A 24164-nucleotide genomic window follows, 5' to 3' on the forward strand; every position below is an offset into this window, starting at 1 on the left:
CTTTGTGACAGTGTCTTATTGTTAAAAGAGCTATACAAAGATAATGATTCCTTAGTTAATTGTCATTCTTTTTGTATTTTGTCTGTAGTGACCTAAGCTATCATTTTGGTGTGTCAGGTTGAACGGCTGCTATGAGGCTCTATCAGGTGGCAGTACATCAGAAGGCTTTGAGGACTTCACAGGCGGTGTGACGGAGATGTATGAGCTGAATAAAGCTCCAGCGGATCTTTTCAACATCATAAGGAGGGCCGTGGAGAGAGGATCACTGCTGGGCTGCTCCATAGATGTCAGCATCACATACTTGCATGCACACACACTCAACCCGTCTGGTTTTAAAATGTTTCAGAAGAGGCGTGACTGCTTCGGTCTGGCTGTCAGACTCCATCACACCTCCAATAGTGCATGAGCCGTAAACTTAAGTCTAGTTTATGATTAAATCTCCAAAGATAGAAATCTTCATTTTCTGTCAAATTCTCACTTTACAGCTTTAGTCACTGCATGTACACTAACCGGAGTCACCAGACATAGTTATATATCAGTAAAATATTGATTTGCTATTTGCTTTTGGACCAAATTCACATTAATTGAAAGTCCAGTCAGGCCAATACACTTAAATATTGAATTGTCATTACTTTAAAATGTTTTTGATGTTTCTGTCTGTCTTGTCGCTGACCTGATGAGTAGTGATTTTTTTTTTATTTTTTATTTTTTTATTCAGTGACTGGTAGTAAATCTCAGAACTCCATACTCAGTGATTTCTGTCGTGTTTCATTTGTGGCTGTAGATCACCAGTACTCGTGACATGGAGGCCGTCACTTTCAAGAAACTGGTTAAAGGCCATGCCTACTCAGTGACCGGAGTGGAGGAGGTGAGTAAGTGATGGCTGGTTTGACAACTGAAATATCTATCATTATTCTGTCCACGTTCACTGGATATGAGCAATCGTGTGCTCTGATTGGCTACTCTACTACTAGGATATCAGCTCATATACCGTGAGTAGAGAAAAATAAAATGGCGGCGGCGTGTTGCTGAACCAACCGAGGATGAAATAAAAACTACCCGAAAACCAAACCCCAAAAATTGCAAAAAAAAAAAAGCAACAAAATATGGAATGAAAATATTTGATGGTAAGATCGTGTATCTTTTTTTTTTTTTTTTTTGCCAAGAATTATTATGATAGCATTTTTCACAAATTGTTACTGTCGTTTTGCCGGTAGCATTTTGTTTACATTCTAAGTGCAAATTATTTTGTCGGGCGTTTTGTATAAAGTTTTTATTTACCGAATGCACAAAAAATAAAAATGCTCTGTTTCTCAAAATCCAGTGAATTTGGATATAATAAAACAGTTATTCCACTCAATCTCGTTGTACATGGCTTATAGCCAACTCGGTGCTACGCGCCTCATCAGCTATCAGCTCATGCGCGACTCAATTTCGTGGAATAACTGTTAGGCTACATTTACATTAGACCATATCTGTCTCGTTTTCTTCGCGGATGCACTGTCCGTTTACATTAAACCCCCTGGAAAAGCCAGGAAACGGGAATCCGCCAGCGTCCACGTATTCAATCCAGATCGTGTCAGCTCCGGTGCTGTGTAAACATTGAGAATACGCGAATACGCTGTGCTGAGCTCTAGCTGGCGTCTCATTGGACAACGTCACTGTGACATCCACCTTCCTGATTCGCTGGCGTTGGTCATGTGACGCGACTGCTGAAAAACGGCGCGGACTTCCGCCTTGTATCACCTTTCATTAAAGAGTATAAAAGTATGAAAATACTGCAAATACTGATGCAAATACTGCCCATTGTGTAGTTATGATTGTCTTTAGGCTTGCCATCCTTCCACTTGCAAGTGGTAAGTGACATGCATGCCCGACATGCACTGGGATCACACACACAGCGGCTCAGTCCCGAATCACTGCTCGTGTGCTTCACTCGCGCACTCTGTGAGCTGCGCAGGGCCGGAGTGCGCACCCTCCAGAGGGCACTCGCTGTTCAGGGCGGAGTGATTTGGAGCGCAGGATGCCTGCGGAGCCGAGTGTATCCGTGTATTGGCGTTGCTGTGTGCACGCGAATCGTGTATTGGCGTTGCTGTGTGCACTCGAATCGTTTTAAAAACGTTAATCTGATGATCCGCTGATACGGTCTAATGTAAACCCCACCTAAGAATCTTCACAGACATAATAAGAGTGATGTAGAAAGTTAAGACTTGAGAGACGGGTTTTAATGCTCGACTGGGTTCATGCCGTCTTTCCTCTGAATTCTAAACACGTTAAAGAAAAAGTTATTTCCTATTCATTATAATCAACACTTCATTTTTCCTTCAAAGGCATTCTGGGAAAAGGCCAATCAAACAATTTAAACCTAATCCACTTTTCGAACTGGATGAGGATTTCAGTTGCACTGGCAGTGTGATTATGTTCAAGCATGTTTGCCCAAACCTGGTGATAAACTCGTGTAAATGTGTGACATGTTAGTGCTTTTCCATGACGTTGGTGTAGGTGTGATTTTGTTATATTGCTGTATACACAGTGAAATGTGTGAATGTGTGTGTGTCAGGTGGTTTTCAGAGGAAGCCCCACCAAGCTGGTGCGCATCAGAAACCCCTGGGGAGAGGTGGAGTGGACTGGAGCCTGGAGTGATAAGTAAGAAGGAGAAGTCTTTTAAGCAGAATATAAAGCAGGATGCTGCTGATGTGCTGCTGCTCATACTGCTGTGCTGTTTGCAGTGCGAGAGAGTGGGACAGTGTGGACTCGTCCACCAGGAGCAAACTGCAGAACCGCAGTGAAGATGGAGAGTTCTGGTAAGAGTGTGTGTGTCTGGGGGTGTTTGTGATTTATGAAGGTTTGCTTTATTACTAATCTCAGTGCATCATTATGGATCTCTGAATATCTCTCCCTCTTCACTATCCATTTCTCGTTTGTCTTCCTTTCTCTCTCTCTTCTCTCACATGCTGGCTTTCTTATCTATCTATCTATCTATCTATCTATCTATCTATCTATCTATCTATCTATCTATCTATCTATCTATCTATCTATCTATCTATCTATCTATCTATCTATCTATCTATCCATCCATCCATCCATTCTTTTTTCTGTCGCCTCATTCTTCTCTAACTCTTTTCTGTCGTCTTCCCTCGCTCCCCCTTTCTTCTCTCTCTCCTGTGTCTTCTCTCACTTCCCCTTTTTTCTCTCTCTTCTCTAACTCTCTTTTCTGTCTGTCTTCCCTTGCTCCCCCTTTCTTCTCTTTCTTCTCTAACTCTGTCTTCCCTCACTCCTCCCTCTCTATCTCTCCTGTCTTCTGTCACTCCCCCTTCTTCTCTCTCTTCAACTCTTTTCTCTCACCTTCTCTCTCCCCACCTCTCTTTTTATTTTTCTTTCCTGTCTGTTCTCTCAATCCTTTTTTCCCCTCTTCTCTCTCTTCATCTATCTGTATTTCTCTTCTCCATCTCATGTTCCCTGTCTTGTGATTTTTCTCTCTCTCTCTGTCTGTCTTTCAGGATGTCGTTCAGTGACTTCCTGCGGGAGTTCAGCAGGTTGGAGATCTGTAACCTGACAGCAGATGCTCTGGAAGCCAGTCAGGTGAAGAAGTGGAGCACGTCTCTCTACGGGGGCGAGTGGAGGAGAGGCAGCACAGCTGGAGGCTGCAGGAACTACCCAAGTGTGTGTTTTTATATACTACTGAGGACCAAATGTCCCCACAAGGATAATAAAATCTGACAATTTTGACTTTATGGGGACATTCAGCTGGTCCCCACAAGGACATTGCTGTTTGTTTGTTTGTTTATTTATTTTAAACAATGAATGAATGAGCCAAAAAGTTTCCTTCCTGAAAAGTTTCATTCCTGAGGTTAGGTTTAGGTGCAGGCACAGTATTAATTAACTGCAGTAATAATTGTCAGTGGAAGGTCCTCACAAGGATAGTGAGACAAACGTGTGTGTGTGTGTGTGTGTGTGTAAGCTGCACAATAAGATAGTCACCACTGTCACGTTTCTTGTCCAAGTCTTAATCTTTCTCCTTCAATTTACCCACAATCCTCAGCTACGTTTTGGCTCAACCCTCAGTTCAAGATTAACTTGAAGCACCCGGATACAGCAGGACAGGACAAGTGCACCTTCCTAGTGGCTCTGATGCAGAAAGACCGCAGGAAACAACGCAAAGAGGGCAAAGACATGGAGACTATCGGCTTCGCAATATACGAGGTGCGTGCTGTTTTGTAACTGCTAAATCAAATCAAGCTGCTTAATATCCCTTCAGTTTATTTTCTCTTACCACCTCATGTCCCTCTCTTTCAGGTTCCCAATGAGGTATGATGGTGGCTGCTGATGTTTTCTCATATTTGCCCTGAGTGTTAGCTTCTACAGTAGAGAAGTTCAAACTATACTCTGAAATAACTACAAAATGAAGTGTGTGTATGTGAGCATCAGGTATGAAAACACATTTACAGATGTCAAATATATATAAATTCATGGACGTGTCCTCTGGCAGTATGTAGGTCAGTCAGGAGTTCACCTGAAGCAAGATTTCTTCCTCACACATGCCTCCAGCGCTCGCTCTGAGCTTTTCATCAACCTGCGTGAGGTCAGCTCACGCTTCCGCCTTCCTGCTGGAGAATACATCGTCGTCCCGTCCACGTTCGAGCCACAGAAAGAGGCCGACTTTGTGCTGCGTGTCTTCTCTGAAAAACCCGCTGACTCAGAGTGAGTGATGGGGAAGAAGAAAGGAATGATAGAATTCTGTATATACAGCAGTATTTATTACTTCCTGTTGTAAGGTACACTTTTACTCTGATAAAATCACATAGTTGTAGGAACTTAATTTTCTCTTTAAGCTCATAATTTGTTCATGTAGAGAATCTAGTAGGGTTAGAAAACAAGTTCGATCTAGTAAATCACTTCAAGGTGCTGACTGCAAAGTCATCAGAAATCCTCAAATTTTGTATTGTGCATGGCATTTTCCTCTGTCTTGCAAGAACAATATCTTGCGGATGAGATATGATCATTTTGATGTCCTGAGGGTTGCTTTCCTCCATTTTGAGACTGAATATCTTCCCTCTTGAGGTAAACAGTACGGCCCTACGGAAACAGCCGAACACGAGGAGCTTTAACTAATTAGCATAACTATGGAACTGAGTTACACCAAGATGACAACGTGGAGAAAACATTGTCCCTGTGTCCGAAATCACTCCCTGGGCACTATTTAGTGAGGATGCCATTTTGTAGTGCTGTCCGAAACCTTAGTGAGGATTATTTACACCCTATATAGTGCACTCAAAGTATCCCACAATGCATCATGAAAAGTAGTATACAACGATGGTCACTAACCAAAGCAATATATCCCATCATGTATTGCGGTCGTGCTGAAAAAAATCAAATTAAAAGTCTCAAATTTGATTTAATAAAAGGCAGCGGCAAAGAAGAAAGAAAGTATTCAGCCTTGATTTAAAAAAAAAAAAAGATAGATGCAGGTACTATGTATTGATTAATGTGCGAAATGCGCTCAGTATAATATGGATTTATCACAAAAATACATACATGTATTTATTATTTTGAAAACCCACCAGCCGACCGATCTGGCACATTTTAACTGTGCGACAGTAATGACGTAAATACCAGCGTGATAGACTAGTGTCTGAAAGCGTTTTTGTTTTTTTTTTTTCATTTTACCAATGAACTCGCTATATATTCCTTTATATAGTAATTCCCTATATAGGGAGTAGTGAGCGATTTCGGACACAGGGCGTGACTCTGCATCGACCTCGGAGAGTTTTGAGTCGCAGGGATCTAATTTGTGGTTGACATTCGCAAATAGATCCATGAACCAAAAGACAAATATATCTTTTATCCATTACTGCTTTTGTGTTCTCATTTCTTTCTCTGTAAGATCAAAGCATTATGTGTATAACTTCATACTCGCTACTGTGGAGTTGAGCCCATGCATTCTAAGGCTAAGATAGCTAAGCACTAGCGAGAATGATTTAGTTATCTGTCCAGTAAAATGTCATGTCGTCTAACCTTGCTCAATCTTGCAGTTGCACTCACTAGTCCGACTTTCCTTTTCTTTTCCGCTGGCTTTTAGCTGGAGGGCGAGCAGAGTCCAACATGTTTGCCCACGCCGACTTGTTTTGGTTAACAGTAGGTCAGACGCCCCACGGTGGTCACGTGATATTGTTGCTCACTTGCTTCAGCAATCTCCGGAATCGTAAAATGCGGGACGCTTTTTATCTCGGCAAAACATTTACACACAGGATGCACGGTGTGTGCAGCAGCGAAACATCTCCAAACTCCAACAGCAACAGAAATAAAACATTTTACCCAGAATTCAGCTTTGCAGTCAGAACCTTTAAAGTATGCTATAAATATTGACACAAAATAAAGCCAGGAGCTGATGCACGGAGTGAGCTTTTTTTTTTGTTGTCTGTGTACAGTAAATGAATTTAAGTCACTCAGTGCAGTTTTTTTTGTCATGTACATATATGTATAGTGATTGAACAGTTTTACTGACCCAAGCTTATTTCCTCCTGCTTTAGGGAACTGGATGATGAAATCAAAGCTAATCTTCCCACAGAGGTGAGTTGCGAAACATGCCAATACACAAATATCAATTCTTCTTGAATGCACATAAAGGACCGTGTACAAACCTGTCATCTCTGTTTCTAAACTAAACTTCTCACTGAAAATCCTGAATACTCCATTTGCACTTGTGTCCTCAAATGAATCTCACCAGACAAAAAAGTAAAAGTTAAGAATTTGTTGCTAACTAGCACTGTTCCTCTTGGTATATCATTCTTCTTTCTGTTAGAATTATCTGGATGAGAGCCAAATTGATGCCGGATTCAAGAATCTCTTCAGACAGCTGGCAGGATCGGTAAGAATGAACAGGATGTGTGATAAGTATGGGCTTCTCAAATCTTACGCAGCTCTTTATTCCATGGATTTCCTCACTACAGATTTATTTTATGAACCTAATTCAACTATACAGAAATTACACTCATTATTTAAATGTGTTCTGGCTATTTATCCCAGCCATGGAACATTTCAGTAACACAATACATTATTTATAATGTGGGCCCCTTCTTGTGGGCCCCTGGTGGTCCCCAGTCCCCACTATGAAAACCAGTGGTGTTATGAGTGTGGTAGCTCTGTACAATATATTGTTTGCAGGAGTGGACAAAGTACTGATAAATTATACTTAAGTGGAAGGATAGATATTTATAAGTGTTGTAATCAGGGCTTTGAACCGGAATTTTTTTCCTATTGGTTCGTTCCGAACAGAAACGGAATTTTAACGTTTCCGGTTTTGGGTTCCACCATTAAACAGACGTTCCCGAACCGGTTAGAACAAAAAAAATTTCGTTCCCGGAACGGTTAATTACGTTCCCTGTCAGCTGTTTAACAAATGGCTATAAAATTATGTCTCTGTCTCATCCAGCTTAAGCCAAAAGTAGGCTAATTCTATTACAGCCTTCATTAAATAAGACAAGAAATAATTCAAAACAATTATTATTATTTCAAATGTTGGTGATTTGGATTCTCAGTATGTCTTCCCATCTACACAAACAGAAAAAGTGCCAAAAATGAAAGAGAATTCGTTTAGTGTGTTACCAAAGGCTAGTCAGGCCCTATAGAGGGCTACCGCATGACGTCACCGCGCCGCGAGATTTTGTTAGGCGCCATATTGGAAGTACACATCTATGCAAGTGCATACATACATAAACTACAGCTGAAATGTAGCCAGGGCCGGTTCTGCCCTAATCTGGACCCGGGTGCAACATCGTGCAACCCCCCCCCCCCCCCAAAAAAAAACAAAAAAAAAACAGTCTAAATCAGGACAACCATCACATAACTATAACTATAAACATTTTATATCAACTATTTTAACTAAATGGGCTATAATAAATAAGCCTGCAGGCAGCCACAGCGGGCTGCCTCAGAAAAGTAACCATTCAATGACAACTGAAAGCCTGCAGCCACGGCGGGCTGCCTCAGAAAACTAACCATTTGTCCTACCTTAAAACTCGTTTTGCATTTTCTGCCTCCTTTTTTGTATTTTCGACCCTCCGTTTATTTTCTTTCCTTTTCTGAAAACCCGATTTGTGTCCAGACATTTTGTTCTGCTACCAACTAACTAACTCGTCAGGTCTCGTCTCTCGAGCGCGCGATGATTCCCGTGGGAAGGGCAACAACTGACACATTTTTACAAACAGCCAATAGGGAGGTTGCAACATTCAGGCTCTTCTTTGCTCAGACACTCAGTAATTCACCTAGTATTCACTAGTAGTCCACCTTCCCGCTCTCTCCATTCAATCAGCGAACGTCACACAGGAAGTGAACCCCAGCGGGTCATAGAAACTTGCGCAGGAGAAGAATGACTATTTGTAGGCTACAGAAACTTTGAGGAACGAAATAAAAACCGGTATTAACCGGTTACCATTATTTTTAATAAGCGTTTCTGTTCCGGAACATAAAAAATAATAAAGTTTCTGGTTTCGTTTCTGTTCCATGTGAAATAGAAAAAGTTCCCGGTTTTCGTTTTCGTTCCTTGAACCGGTTCAAAGCCCTGGTTGTAATTAGGTTAATGTTGTGTTCTCATGTAAAACGTTACTTTTATAACTTATCCTAGGCTTGCAGTATTTGCCATTAGCTAGAAATTGCCTGGCCAGTTATGTTAGCTACTGGAATTGATGCTAGTCCAACCTGGCATTGGCTAAGAAATCAGACTAACTTGGTGAAATGTATGTATGTGTATGTTATTTACCAGTTGGGAGGTCCGTATCGTGAAATACTGTGGCCTTGAATACGGACCGACCATAAGCTGGTAAATAATATGTTAATTTTTTTTTCTTTACCAAATTCTAACAGAAAACGAGAGCGCCCGAAAGGGAAAACCAAGCCAAGCCGCCATTTTGAATCCTCATTCACGGCTGTAATGCAAATTGCTTCCTCCTCGGTATACAAGTGCACTTCCATGGCAGGAAAAAAACTACATTTTGCCGCCTACGTATGTAGTCACCTATTTATACAAAATTGAGTCATTCAGGATTCAGCCATGTTTTTGCTCGGCGTTAGCAACAGTTACAGGTTTTTAGCTTTCTCCTGAAATGTTTTTTCTTTTATTTCTTCTTCCTCAGGGTAGTAAAACTCGCTTTTGCTGTGAAGACTGTCGTTATCACTATCCATGATGTAAAATTAATGCTATTCTCCTGAGAAATGCTGGCAAAAATTTATAAGATTTTTGATAATCTTATTTAAAAGAAAAAAGATAAATGTTGACGAAAATTGCTACTATGTTTGTTGTTGTGAACGAGCGAGTCGCCAGAGGTCCGTATCTGGGGTCCGTAACTGGGGTCCGTACCATAGGATACGGACCCGCTCGCCAGCCAATCAGAGTGCAGGATTTGATGGAAACCGGACCGCGAAAAAAATAAAACCAGTTAATGTTAGCAAATTAGCAAAACTTACTTAAGTGTGGGTTTTTAGGCCAGGCCGGATGAGCTTATGTGATCACGCGTCATCCGTCCGATCACAATTTACAAAAATTGCTACTCCTCCTACAGGATTGATCAGATTTCGATCAAACTCGTGTACAATGTTCCCCAGGTGGGTGTGCATAAAATTTGTCAGTACAGTCACACCACCTGTCATGTTTACAATTTTATGGGCGTCTGAAAATTTTGGATGACTCGTCACACCAAACGCTACTCTTCGTAAACTGCTAGGATGTTTTCACTGAAACTCACCCAGAAGACTCTAAAGACATATTCCAACAAAAGTTGTTCACCAGGTGGCGCCACCTGCCATGGAAATGGCTACACAGGGGTCATATGCAATTTGACAAAAATCGCTACTCCTCCCACAGGATTGATCGGATTTCAAGCTCACACACAACAACGGTGGCCATATGAGCTCCAGCCTCATTGAGGCTTTTTTCCCCCCAGATTAGATGGAGTTTAGTCTCTTTTTAATTTATACAAATCTGATGACATCCATATTCTCACACACAGCTTAGTGCTACAATTTGGGGGGGAAGTATATGATTTTAAAAATTCCTGAAGCTTTTTGATTTCATTTGGGTATTTCAATGAATTTTTAATGTGTGTGTTTTGTAGGACATGGAGATCAGTGTTAAAGAGCTCCAGACCATTCTGAACAGAATCATCAGCAAGCGTGAGTCTTCAAACACGATCAGTGATGCTTTCTTTCTTTAAAACAGATCCACAATGCATTACAGAGGTGGACAGTAACAAAGTACATTTACTTGAGTACTGTACTTAAGTACACTTTGAGTATCTATACTTGAGTATTATTTTTGTTGGAAATTTATGACTTTAACTTCACTACATTTGAAAGACAAATATCGTACTTTTCACTCCACTACATTTCTATCAAGGTCCTCGTTACTCATTACTATGAAGCAGCTTTGAAAGTTGATGGGTTTTTTCTTTTCTAAAACGTGATTGGTTTTTATGCAGGTGACACTGAGACAGCCAGCAGTCATCACTAGGGTCACATCATGTCCATAGACTGTATAAAATCATCTCATCTCATTATCTCTAGCCGCTTTATCCTTCTACAGGGTCGCAGGCAAGCTGGAGCCTATCCCAGCTGACTACAGGCGAAAGGCGGGGTACACCCTGGACAAGTCGCCAGGCCATCACAGGGCTGACACATAGACACAGACAACCATTCACACTCACATTCACACCTACGCTCAATTTAGAGTCACCAGTTAACCTAACCTGCATGTCTTTGGACTGTGGGGGAAACCGGAGCACCCGGAGGAAACCCACGCGGACACGGAGAGAACATGCAAACTCCGCACAGAAAGGCCCTCGCCGGCCACGGGGCTCGAACCCGGACCTTCTTGCTGTGAGGCAACAGGGCTAACCACTACACCACCGTGCTGCACCAGTATAAAATCAAGTTCAATTATTTCTCAGCAGCTTTATTTAACATGATCAGTTGATGGCAGAATGGAAGGAGGTGATTCTTCTGGAGAACGCATGCACTCAACTCATGGCTTTACCTAGAACCCATGTTTCAGTTTTCTGACAGGATTAAAGATTTGTTTTGTTTTAAATGTTTGCCGAAAACGAACCACATTACAGCCTACAAAAACTCGCCGTCCGACGTGCGGAAGCATATTGAGGTATATAAACTGTTTTATTCCAAGAGAAAGCTTGTAACGAAGTTGTCTGTGCTTTTAGAACTAGCGATAACACTGCAATAGCTATGCAGTCTGGTTAGTCAAATGACTTTCTATGAATTTGCCCACCAAGTTGCTGTAGCCTTGTCTGCAGCTAACGTTTACACACAGCTAGTTAACTTGGACACTATTAGTTAGCATGTAAAAACGGAGTTACGCTAAGATGAATAATGTTAACTTATCTGAAATCCTTTCAGAAATGCTTTTTAGCATAATCTTGCCAAATAAACAGAATGTAGATATCTGTGTTTAAAGGTGTTTATTTGCCAGGTCCTACAAGCGAGTCAGTAAATCCACTCGGTTGCTTCAGAGGCATTAGGTATTGGAAGTGTTGTGGCAATAATACAACAATGTGTTGATAGAAAATGTACTGTTAATACTTAACCTCCTAGGGCTTAGCGGTCACATACGTGGACAGCACTTTTTAGAAATTCGGAACAAGAATCCACATATGTGGACTTACTTTTTCTCTAAAAGTACATCTTATCAAAGATGATGCTTAGTTTTTATTCTAATCAGGTTCTAATAAGCCCAAATAGCAAAGAGAAATAAAAAAATGCATGTAAAAAAAACAGCTTGGGCCTTAGGAGGTTAAGTAGTTTTAATAGCAAGTACTTCAGTAAAAATGTGACTGTACAACTTTCACTTGTATCGGAGTAACATTTGACCAGTGGGATCTGTACTTTGACTTAAGTTGGGTACTTTATCCACCTCTGGTGCACTGTAAAGCATTTAGGCAACATCATATTAACAAAGTGCTAAATATCTGATACTAATGGAGTTACTGTGTGTTGTGGATAAATGTAAACTTTCCTTCTTTCTCATAGATAAGGATCTGAAGACGGACGGCTTTAGCCAGGAGGCGTGCCGCAGTATGATCAGCCTCATGGATGTATCCTTACCTCAGTGCTTCTCACGCAGAATTAACTAACTTATGTACTTGCTTTCTGTTTCCTTCCTTCTGTCTGCATGCTGTATATTTTTGTTGCAGTTGTAGTAGTATATGCTTGTTTGGGGCTGTCCATTGATTGGACTCTGCACCTCTCGTTTTCTTGTCTTTCACTCTGGATTCTGTTTCTTCATCCACGCGTCTGCACAGCATGTCCATGTCTCCTTCCCCACGTGTTACTTTTTCTGTAACCGACATGTTCAGAAAGATGGCAGTGGTAAGCTGGGTCTCGCGGAGTTCCATGTGCTGTGGGAGAAAATCAAACAATATCTGGTGAGTTTGCTTAAAGTCAGCACCTGCTTAAATATTTCTACAAAAGAGACCATTAACATGTATTATTATACATACGGGACAATTTTTCCATGGAATAAACACATGTATTCTGTTCCCTTCTAGCGGGTTTCATTCATTTGGTTTGACAGCATGCAATATTGTTAGCATATCGCTTATCCTACGTGTATTATGTCACTCTATCCAATGGAGAATGAGCATACAATATTGCACGTCGTCAAGACAACACAATGTCGCATGTCAGAGACATAAAACTTCTGCGCTAGCGAGCGATTGTCACAATTTGTATGCAAACATGGCCACCAGGTTTGCTTTGTTAAAAACAGGAGATTTTGAGAGAATTTTGGCTGCTCGGTCGCTCTGTTATGTGTAGTTGTTGATGCTGATTTTAAAAGTAACTCCGTAAATTACACGGGGAAATGAATACTTAAGTCTGAGTGAAAAATACTGTAGCGAGCGTGCAGCATGGAAGAAGAGTCTGGAGATTGAAATTTTAGTTTCTCAGTCATTAGCCTGTGATACTTGCTCTTGGTAGCACTAGCTTGACTGCGCTAGCATTGGCCTTCGCTAACACTACTGCTCAATACTACACCGGCTGGAAGCTAACTGGACTGCCGCACTAACAGCACTGAGTCACGGGTAAACTAGTGTTGGCCTTCGAGAATGCGGATATGAAGAGAGTGTATGCATGTATAATAATATTGGCTGGCTTTTTTTGTGGTCTATCAGATCTGTTCCATTCACCTAGCATGATATTGAACTCATCTTTGACTGAATGAAATATATCTGATAGACCACTCAAAGCCAGCCAGTATTATTTAAACATGTAGCATGCATGATGCTAGCTAGCGTTTATATTTGAACAATATATCATCTTCCAGAAATTTACTGATACAAATGTTTAACAAAATATTAAATAAATGCTATTTGGACATTTGCATTGTTATTTGAATACATGGGTTATAAATGATATGCGTTGATGTCGCTTTCCCACTGGGACACACCCCCTTCAAGTGGACTGAGTGGCAAAATGTACTGTGATGTGGCTGGCATTAGTAGGGGAAACTGGGAGTAAAAAATATGATGATTAGTTTAAATTGAAGGCCGTTGCAATCAAAACTGATCCTTACACTCTTCCAAAGAACCAGTGGTGCATGAATGTTGAAATCAATAAAGTCAGTCCGTCCATTCATCCATCTCCACCTCACAAAACACGATTAGAAAACCTAAGAGTGTGATTCAGCTACCCATTAGCATGCTAATAATAAACAAAATTACAACATACCTTTTAAAACTTTCTACAAAGTATCTGGCTTTGGTTATCTGTTTAAACTCCCTTTGTGGAGTCCCTGTTCTGAGGAAAACTGGGTTTGTCTTGGCTGGCTAACACTAACCATTTCCCTTTGTTTGTTGATCATAGATGCTTTTTTTTTTTTTAATAAATAAATGCTGGTTTGTTGCACAGAATATAAGTGAAACATGCTAAATATTTAATTGATGTAGTCAATACAGTATATAACTTGAGGTTTGATTTTACCAAAAAATACAACATATCTGACACAAAATGGCGTCCTCAAATCCACATTTCGATGCCTGGATTCCAGTTGTTCCTGTGAATTACAGTGATCCATTTGCTTCTCCTTTCTGTATCTTTCTACAGTCTATAATAATAATAATGACAGCGAGACAGTCAATGACATAGGCGTAGCTCACTCCGGCCCTGTTTATTCCAGAAGGAACGATCTAAAGCAGGACACCTTGTACAATAAATGTTGCAAGCTATATGCACTATGTAGAAGCTATATCCACCCTAGGAATACCGACCTATTTGCCAGAAAGAATACAAAACAGCAAGGAATTGACGGAGAAGAAGCGATTTTTTTTTTTTTTTTGAACTGCTCATTAAGGATTAATTAGTCCATAACTTCATTAATAATTGTAATGAAGAAAATCTGAGTAGAAGTTATATGCACCCTAGGTACCCCTACCTTCATGCCAGAAAAAATCAAAATCGGTGAAGAGTTGAGGGAGAAGAAGCGATTTGTGTGGAAACTGCTCGTTAGGGCTTAATTACTGCATATCTTCATTATTAATTGCAGTTATGCTAATTTGGGGAGCAGCTATATGCGTCCCAGGCAGACCTACCTTCCTGCCAAAAAGAATAAAAACTGGTGAAGAATTGAGAGAGAAGAAGCGATTTTCATGAAATGTGGAAGGACGATGGACAACAGGCGACACTATGGCATAAGCTCATCGCCTGTCAACCAGATGAACTGATGATGATAAACTTCTGTAGCCCCTTTCAATATCTCAAGATCAGTTTACAAGGGTGAGAAAAAAAGACTAAGCAGTAAGAGAGGAAGAGAAATGTTCATGAAAGAGAAAAGTCTTCAACTGGATATTTGAAAGTAGAGAAGGAAGAGCATATTCACGGAGAGAGTGAGGAAGAGAATGCCAGAGTTTGAGGGCAATGGCGTTGAAGGACGTATAAAAAGAGACATTACATGACATTACAGGCATTTAGCAGACACTCTTATCCAGAGTGGCATACAACGAGTGAAAAGTCAGATACAAGAAGTGCTGAACTTCAAGACAAGAAGGTTCTAGTGTCAACTGAGCAAGTGACAGAATAACACTTCAACAGAATATTACACGATCAGCAAAACAGCCAAGAAAAACAAGCCAACTGTACAAATGCACTGACAAAGTACAACTGAATAGAGAAAAATAAAATTCCAACAGTTAACACCGAGTCATTATGACCAGGGTTGGTCAAGACCACTATGCGATTACAAGATAGCGCCAATTTCCTGTTGAATCTGTTTGTACAGTAAATTGCACAGCAGCTTTTTCTCATTTTAGATGATCGCGATGAATGTTGATATCAATAAAGTCAGTCCATCCATCTCCGCCCCACCCTTACATTCTGATCATGAGTGTGAATGTTTAGCTCATGCATTAATTTCATTGAAAGTCGATTACTGCAATGCCATTCTTTATGGCCTTCCAACACCAGAGATCAAGAAACTACAGCGTCTACAGAATACAGCGGCTCGAATCATCTCGAGAACCAAGAAGTCCCAACATATTACACCAGTCTTAAGACAGCTTCATTGGCTGCCAGTAAAAGAGAGGATTTTATATAAAATCCTGGTAACAACATGCGAAGCTTTAAATAGTATTGCTCTTGATTACATCATTGATCTTGTGCATGAAGACAAGCCAACATGTGCTTTACAGTCTGCATCTAGTAACAATTGAATAATTCCCAAAACTAGACTTTCCACATATGGTGACGGAGCATTTAGTGCCGCTGCTCCAAAGCTATGGAACAGTCTTCCATCTTTATCTTAAACAGGCCACTATGCCTGAAGCATTTAAATCTGGACGAAAGACTTTCCTCTTTCGCAAAGCCTATGGATTATAACTTGTAAAACGTTTAGTTAAAGCTAGACTGCCTTTTAGATTTTTCAAGTTTAGGTCATAAAAAGAATTTTCCCCGACACCCAGTTATTTTTATTTAGTGGACCAAAAGCTACTGAATTCAAATCACAGACTTCCAGTTGTATTTTTTTTTTAAATAGAACAATTAATTAATATTTTTTCCTGCTTCACCATGACTCAATACAAGATACTATGTCATGCATCATGTGGTGGGCTTTCCCTGTTCGCACAAGGCATTGTGGAATACAAATTTGAAACAGGAGAGAAAAATGGAGGACGTGAGTGTGCGAATGAAATGTGAAAGACCGACGACAGTAATGGAAAGTGAGAAGAAAAGACGTTATGTTATATACAAAGGAAAGGAAACGCAGGACCAAACCAATAAATATCAGTGCTCAGCGAGCACCTTGGTGTGATCAACTGTTCGTTTAGCGACAGAATGATGGAACTGTCAGTGCATGCTCAAAAGTAAAGCAGTAATGCAACACTGTGGATGCCAGCTGCCGTAAAACTCAAAAGAAGAAGAAGGTAAACCTGCGCATGCGCACACAGACTTCCTCTGTCTGCTTGACTGCGCGAAGTGAGCAATTCCATGCACATTATTTGAGGGAATCCCTTCAAATTAAACAACTTCCCAGCCACAGAATGGCCTGATATGTTTATTTCTGTAATATCTCACAAAATATCACAATGACCTAATTTCAGAGGGAACTAAATTTCACCGATTTTATGAATTCGAAAGGCCATCTAGCTTTAATTTTACAATTATTTTATTTTGTAAACGCATTGAGACTTGGTGTAATGCGTCTCTAAGAAATTATTATTATTATTATTATTATTAATAGATGTGTGTTGAATTGCACAACTAAAAGTTTTTTATCTCTCCTCTTTGCTCAGGAAGTGTTCAGGAAGTTTGATGTGGACAAGTCTGGCACAATGAGCTCCTATGAGATGCGTATGGCCCTTGAATCAGCAGGTGAGTCCATTCATTTATCATGACACCTTCCTGTATAGTCTACATGTTCCATGACCTTGAATCATTCAGCGTATAATACTTACCATCCATCTGCACCTCTCTGTGATCAGTTTCCTATTGTGTGTGTGTGTGTGTGTGTGTGTGTGTGTGTGTGTGTGTGTGTGTGTGTGTGTGTGTCCTGGTTCACATTTTCAAACTTGCTTCCCTGTTTCCCCACCAGGCTTCAAGCTGAACAACCATATATTCCAGCTGATTATTCTGCGCTACACAGAGCAGGACCTGACCGTCGACTTCGACAACTTCGTCACCTGTCTCGTGCGCCTGGAGACCATGTTCAGTGAGTGACCAGTGTGCACACACTCAAATGCCACTCGATTAGATTTTATCCTTAAAGTTCTGTACTCAGTATCATTAGACTCTAGGATCGCAAAAACCTACCATCAGGGTAACTTTCTTATTCCACCGTTTTGTTTCTGCAGAGACATTTTACACCTTAGACACTGACAGTGATGGATTCATCTCCTTAAACTTCAGCCAGGTTTGTTCCTCAGCTTTGTCCTAATCAGATACCTGACTGTAGTGTATTATACAAGGAATATAACATTTAATGGGTTTCCTTTAACAGGACATCCAGGAGTGTTTTTATTTCTCTTATATCGCAGTAGTTTCTCAACAATTTTTTTTTTTTTTTAATTAAAGAATATCATACCTTCATCATACTTTATCTTCGTTTATAATGTTGTGTACTAAACTTAAAACAAATTAGTTCCTGTTATTGCTTACATTATAGCAGCTATAGTCATTCCGTCACCAATCTTTTTTTTTTTGCGCCTGTTAATGATAAATTAATGAAATTTTTAAAAAGGCAAAAAGCTTTTGCTGACTCTGTCCTATGAGACTTTCCTGTGTCAAAAAACTTACTGACTGTTACAAAAAATACCTGCCATTGTAGACTCCTTACATAAATGTTAAATAAATATCTAATTACAGAAAATTTCCCATATTAACTATTACATATTGTATATTTGTTAAACAGCACAGTTATGGAAACCCTGAACTGCAAGGAAACATTTTTTCAATTGCTGTGTCAGTATTTTGACTTACAAAATCATAATTAGAAGTCAAAATAATGAGACTTCATCAAAATTGAGATAACAAGGTCAAATACAAACTGTTGCATTCGCCTTGCAGCTACAGTGGTGCTTGAAAGTTTGTGAACCCTTTAGAACTTTCTATATTTCTGCATAAATGTGACCTAAAGCATCATCAGATTTTCACACAAGTCCTAAAAATAAAGCGAAACCAGTTAAGCAAATGAGACAAAAATATTGTACTTGGTGATTTATTTTTTGAGGAAAATGATCCAATATTACATATCTGTGAGTGGCAAAAGTATGTGAACCTCTAGGATTAGCAGTTAATTTGAAGGTGAAATTAGAGTCAGGTGTTTTCAGTCAATGGGATGACAATCAGGTGTGAGTGGGCACCCGGTTTCATTTAAAGAACAGGGCTCTATCAAAGTCTGATCTTCACAGCACATGTTTGTGCAAGTGTATCGTGACACGAACAAAGGAGATTTCTGAGGACCTCAGAAAAAGCGTTGTTGATGCTCATCAAGCTGGAAAAGGTTACAAAACCATCTCTAAAGAGTTTGGACTCCACCAATCCACAGTCAGACAGATTGTGTACAAATGGAGGAAATTCAAGACCATTGTTACCCTCCCCAGGAGTGGGTGACCAACAAAGATCACTCCAAGACCAAGGCGTGTAATAGTCGGTGAGGTCACGAAGGACCCCAGGATAAGCAACTGAAGGCCTCTCTCACTTTGGCTAATGTTCGTGAGTCCACCATCAGGAGAACACTGAACAACAATGGTGTGCATGGCAGGATTGCAAGGAGAAAGCCACTGCTCTCCAAAAAGAACATTGCTGCTCATCTGCAGTTTGCTTAAGATCATGTAGACAAGCCAGAAGGCTATTGGAAAAATGTTTTGTGGACAGATGAGACCAAAATAGAATTTTTTGGTTTAAATGAGAAGCGTTATGTTTGAAGAAAGGAAAACGCTGCATTCCAGCATAAGAACCTTATCCCATCTGTGAAACATGGTGGTGGTAGTATCATGGTTTGGGCCTGTTTTGCTGCATCTGGGCCAGGACGGCTTGCCATCATTGATGGAACAATGAATTCTGAATTATACCAGCGAATTCTAAAGGAAAATGTCAGGACATCTGTCCATGAACTGAATCTCAAGAGAAGGTGGGTCATTCAGCAAGACAACAACCCTAAGCACACAAGTCGTTCTACCAAAGAATGGTTAAAGAAGAATAAAGTTAATGTTTTGGAATGGCCAAGTCAAAGTCCTGACCTTAATCCAATCAAAATGTTGTGGAAGGACCTGAAGCGAGCAGTTCATGTGAGGAAACCCACCAACATCCCAGAGTTGAAGCTGTTCTGTATGGAGGAATGGGCTAAAATTCCTTCAAGCCGGTGTGCAGGACTGATCAACAGTTACCGGAAACGTTTAGTTGCAGTTATTGCTGCACAAGGGGGTCACAGCAGATACTGAAAGCAAAGGTTCACATACTTTTGCCATTCACAGATATGTAATATTGGATCATTTTCCTCAATAAATAAATGACCAAGTATAATTTTGTCTCATTTGTTTAACTGGGTTCTCTTTATCTACTTTTAGGACTTGCGTGAAAATCTGATGATGTTTTAGGTCATATTTATGCAGAAATATATAAAATTCTAAAGGGTTCATAAACTTTCAAGCACCACTGTAGAACTGCTATTAAAGAAAATGACTCCTGGCATAAAAACATCATCTGACATGTATATCTGAATTGAGAATACAGCAGTGCTATTGTATAATCAACATTTATTCCACAAAATCGAGTCGTACATGAGCTGATAGCCGATGAGGCGCGTAGCACCGAGTTGGCTATAATCCATGTATGACAAGATTGAGCAGAATAACTCTTTTATTCTATCCACATTCACTGGATTTTGAGAAATGGAGTATTTTTATTTTTTACAAATTCAATAAATAAAAACTTCATACAAAACGTCAGACAAAATCATCTTCTCTTAGAATGTAAACAAACCGGCAAAATAACAGTAACAATTTGTGAAAAAATGCTATAATTCTTGAAAAATTAAAAAAAGATACGTTCTTACCATCAAATACTTTTATTCCATATTTTGTTACTTTTTTTGGGTTTTTTTTTTTTTCATTTTTTTTTAGTAGAGTTTTTATTTCGTCCTCGGTTGGTTCAGCAACACGCGCCGCCATTTTGTTTTTCTCTACTAAAGGTATATGAGCTGATATCCTAGTAGTAGAGTAGCCAGTCAGAGCACACGATTGCTCATATCCAGTGAATGTGGATAGAATAATGTGTATTAGTATAAATATGCAGGTGACTAGAAAATCGTGCACGCTGATTATCGAGAAATAATCAGAATTTCTCAACCAATCACCTCGAGCGACTCGGCAAAATGGCAGCCAATCGCTTTGTCACCATAAGTGAGGAAGAATTACAAATTATGAAAGAAAATGTTGTTCCTAAAAGCACTAAAGATGCTCCAAAGTTTGATCTAAAACTATTCAAAGGTAATGTGGAATTGGGATTTATTTTATCGATTCCAGAACAAAGCATTTTATGTGACTCTGCGTAGATAAGTGAGACAAGTCGGTGCCATGACTTTATTACATTTGCATGCTGCTTTTGAAGTTTGAAAAATGATTTTTTTTTTTTTTAAATAATCACCCGTATATTTATACTAAAACAATTATCTGCCTCAGGCTCAGTGAATATCGATGAATAATAATCTTGACTTCATCTTGGTTATTATTCACTGAAATTCACTTTTGGTGAATAATTGTTAAATATATTTAGACACTGCCTAAAAGCAGGGCTCCAGTTGAGCGTAAAATGTGTTCGTAAATAATCCCACTTTATTTAAAAAAAAAAAAGTTAAATTAAAAATAAGCGCTGGATAAAAACCCATCTATCTTATGTAAATAAAGATACAAATTTCATTGTCTGGTGGTCGTGTTTGAGATGTGTTGCCTTGCACTTATGACAGGACACATTCATCATTTGTATGTACGTCATTTGTACGTGTTCATACATGTATGGCAAAAGCCATCAAAACTCAGGTTGATGCATTACTATATTCTCTTAAAGTATGGTGCTCCGCTATAATACTACTGTATGATTTTTATATATATATATATATATATATATATATATATATATATATATATATATATATATGTGTATGACTAATAATTTTCGTTTTTCTCTCCTTTTTTTATTTTAGTGGCTCACTTTGACCATGTTTGCATAAACAGACAGACATCTGGATGCCTGTCGCCTTGTGCTGAGACCCACACCTGCCTCCATCTTTTACAAAAGTGCCTTCTTCATAATTTTTTTTTAATTATCGCTCAAGGTGATGGTATTAAATCAGTATTTTAGTCCTGTCTCTTTTTTTTTAAAGGTGTCCTGGTATAAGGAGTGTTTTCAAAGGGTTTAAGTTGAGTTATATAAAGAGCCAGTCTGTGTTCTGTGTGTCATTTATGCATAAGCCAAAACAGTAAGCCACAGTCTGAGAAGAATGCAATACATATAAAGTCATCAGTCTCGGCCTTACAAAGTGTCACAGTGTAGTGTTTACAGCCTCTCTGACCAGCCACGTGCCAGCAATCATAATTTACCTGTAAACTGATCGTACTCTCAACTTTACCTTGTCAGACATGTCTGTGTTTACTTCCTGTGTCAAATGGATCACTTCCTTTTAATCCTTATCTATCAATCAGTTCAGACTTCCAAGAATGTACAGTATATGAGGATTCAAAGGATTTAACATGACTAAACCAAGCGCATCAGCATTAATCTGCTATAAATAATAAGTTTGTGTTTTTAATAATAAATCAAATAAGCCAAATGGGGTGGTGCAGTGGTTAGCACTGTCGCCTCACAGCAAGAAGGTTCTGGGTTCGAACCTTGCAGTCGACTGGTGCTTTTCTGTGTGGAGTTTGCATGTTCTCCTTGCGCCTACATGGGTTTCCTCTAGAGGTTTTCGACCTGACGTCATAGGGTCACGTGATACTGTTAACGCCACCATTTTGGAGGTCAAACAAAGCCACGCTTATCAGCAAACAACGCTTGTAATATCCATCTTCTTCATCGCTTACTTTTATCGTAGAATGACTGATACCTGTTGTGCAGTTAGCTGCCACAACAGAAGAGGGGATAAACCTGGATTAACATTCCATAGGTTCCTGGCCGATCGACAGCGTCGCGAAAAGTGGATTGCGGCGATCAGGCGAGAGAATTGGCAGCCCACCGAACACACGCGTTTGTGTGGCGAACATTTTGTCTCAGGTAACTTTTCCAAAAGTTTAAAGACATCGTATGCGAGGTAAATGACAAATTATACATGTAGCCTAGCACCTAGCCTACACGTAAGCCCTGTTAGGTGGTGTTCAGGCTACCTGGCACCTAGCCCCACTAGTCAGGCTACGATGGTTTTATCTTTATACATCCATGGTTTTACATACGTGAGATGGGGACCGCTCGGCCTCGTCAATAGGGCTACCTGGCACCGGGCTTCTTACTAGTGTTTGGGCGGCTTACGTGTAGTCTAGGTTTAACATATACGGTGCCCTCAGGCGAGGCAGAGCCATGTTGTTGGGTGGGTTGTACTTTTTAGATGTGAATATGCAATGGACAAAACTAGAATTCGATACTAGACATATTAAATATTATGCATTTTTCTATATGATTAATGTAACTCTCTCAACCTGGACACTATTTTTCTAACTGCAATGAATTTACTTTTATTTGGTATCACGTTGAACTAGACTGTTATGGAATTTTTTTGCCACAAAATGTTGTTGGAAATCTTTGCATATGTTGTCATGGCAACCATTCAAACAATGCATGCTGTGAAAAGGGAAAATACATATTTTTTGACAAATCTTTAAAGTAGGTTTTTCTATTTAAATATTAAAAGTAGTAGCCTACTTAAAGTTATTAAATTTAGGTTTAGTAGCATATTGACAGTGTAACATCGCTCGATAACCCACATGTTAGGCTAGCGGGAGTCGCCATTGTTGTGACCGCCAAAATGGCGCTATCTGCTTGTCGACATGGCAACGGTCACGTGGGTCGAAAACCTCTCTAGGCTTCCTCCCACAGTCCAAAGACATGCAGATTAGGTCAACAGACTGCTTTAAATTGCCCAAAGGTGTGAATGGAAGTGTGAATGGTTGTTTGGAAAGGCCATGTAGCGTGAAACCTGCATGAACTGTGATTCTTGGTTACTGGGCTGTGTGGGAATTTGGGTGCCATTAAGTTCTTGTTTGTATGTTTTGTTTTTTTAGCCAAATGATAAATCAAAAATCAATCCCATAACTGAAAACTGCTGAAAAAATGCACTTGTTGGAGAAGCAAACACATTACAATAGGCATGGTATGATTTTTGAAGGGAATAACAAGCAAAGTCCTTTTGATAAGAGAGTACGTTATTCCAGACAGTTCAGCTGTCAGTCTGATTGCGTGTTTGTGCAAAACGCATGGCAAACATGAAATAGCTGCATGTTTTACATGTGGATGCAGAAATCAAAAATATATATGTGAAGAACTAAATGGATGAATTCATATTTTATTGCCAAATGCATGACCTTATAAAAGCCATGCAGAAATGCTGTTAATTCTGTTAGGGCTGATGCCTGTATTGTGTTCTTGGTGCTCTGGTCAAAAAGGCACTTAGAGTTTCATGTATTCAAAAATGTCTGTTTTCAATAAATCCATTTTTAAAATACAGTTCTTGTGTTGGTTTATGGTGAGCATGGAAATACTGGAGATATGGATTGATGGGTTGTTTGGATGGATGGATGGATGGATGGATGGATGGACTTTGATAGATGAATGGAAAGCAGTACATACTTGAGTGAGTATGTAAAGTGTAAGTAAAATTATGAGTATTTTATTTTCAACACCACTCTCCTCTCTAGCACCACTTACAGATGTGGCTCAGTGGCAACACCTGATTTCTTAACAATTTAATTCATCATATGTAGCCCACCACAGCATGCATCTTACTTGTCTCTTGATAGATTTTCCTGATGCCTGGGTGGAAATTTTCATGCTGGCAAATATCAGTCATGTGTTTTTAATCATTACTAAACAAGCCAGAGGAAAGTGTGATGATGGAAACCTCCTTGACACGACCTGAGGAATAAAGCTTGAGAGGAACCAGACTCAAAACGAAACCTGTCCTCTTC

General features: G+C 39.7%; 1 protein-coding gene across 2 annotated transcripts in view; it reads left to right on the forward strand.

The window, feature by feature from the left end:
• Positions 1–23703, forward strand: part of capn1 (calpain 1) — a 68984-nt gene extending 45281 nt beyond the window's left edge. For both annotated transcript variants that reach the window (XM_060906272.1, XM_060906353.1), the window contains 17 exons: positions 118–286; positions 785–868; positions 2561–2646; positions 2730–2804; positions 3501–3661; positions 4043–4203; positions 4297–4308; positions 4490–4701; positions 6531–6570; positions 6803–6868; positions 10110–10167; positions 12034–12098; positions 12360–12428; positions 16788–16866; positions 17087–17203; positions 17346–17404; positions 21194–23703. In XM_060906272.1, the coding sequence (XP_060762255.1) occupies positions 118–286; positions 785–868; positions 2561–2646; positions 2730–2804; positions 3501–3661; positions 4043–4203; positions 4297–4308; positions 4490–4701; positions 6531–6570; positions 6803–6868; positions 10110–10167; positions 12034–12098; positions 12360–12428; positions 16788–16866; positions 17087–17203; positions 17346–17404; positions 21194–21220 (1540 nt within the window). In that variant the 3' untranslated portion in view covers positions 21221–23703. The remainder of the gene's footprint in view (positions 1–117; positions 287–784; positions 869–2560; positions 2647–2729; positions 2805–3500; positions 3662–4042; positions 4204–4296; positions 4309–4489; positions 4702–6530; positions 6571–6802; positions 6869–10109; positions 10168–12033; positions 12099–12359; positions 12429–16787; positions 16867–17086; positions 17204–17345; positions 17405–21193) is intronic.
• The last annotated feature ends 461 nt before the right edge of the window (positions 23704–24164 follow it).

The sequence above is a fragment of the Neoarius graeffei genome, chromosome 1, assembly GCF_027579695.1.
Source record: "Neoarius graeffei isolate fNeoGra1 chromosome 1, fNeoGra1.pri, whole genome shotgun sequence".
In the NCBI taxonomy this organism is placed as follows: Eukaryota; Metazoa; Chordata; class Actinopteri; order Siluriformes; family Ariidae; genus Neoarius; species Neoarius graeffei.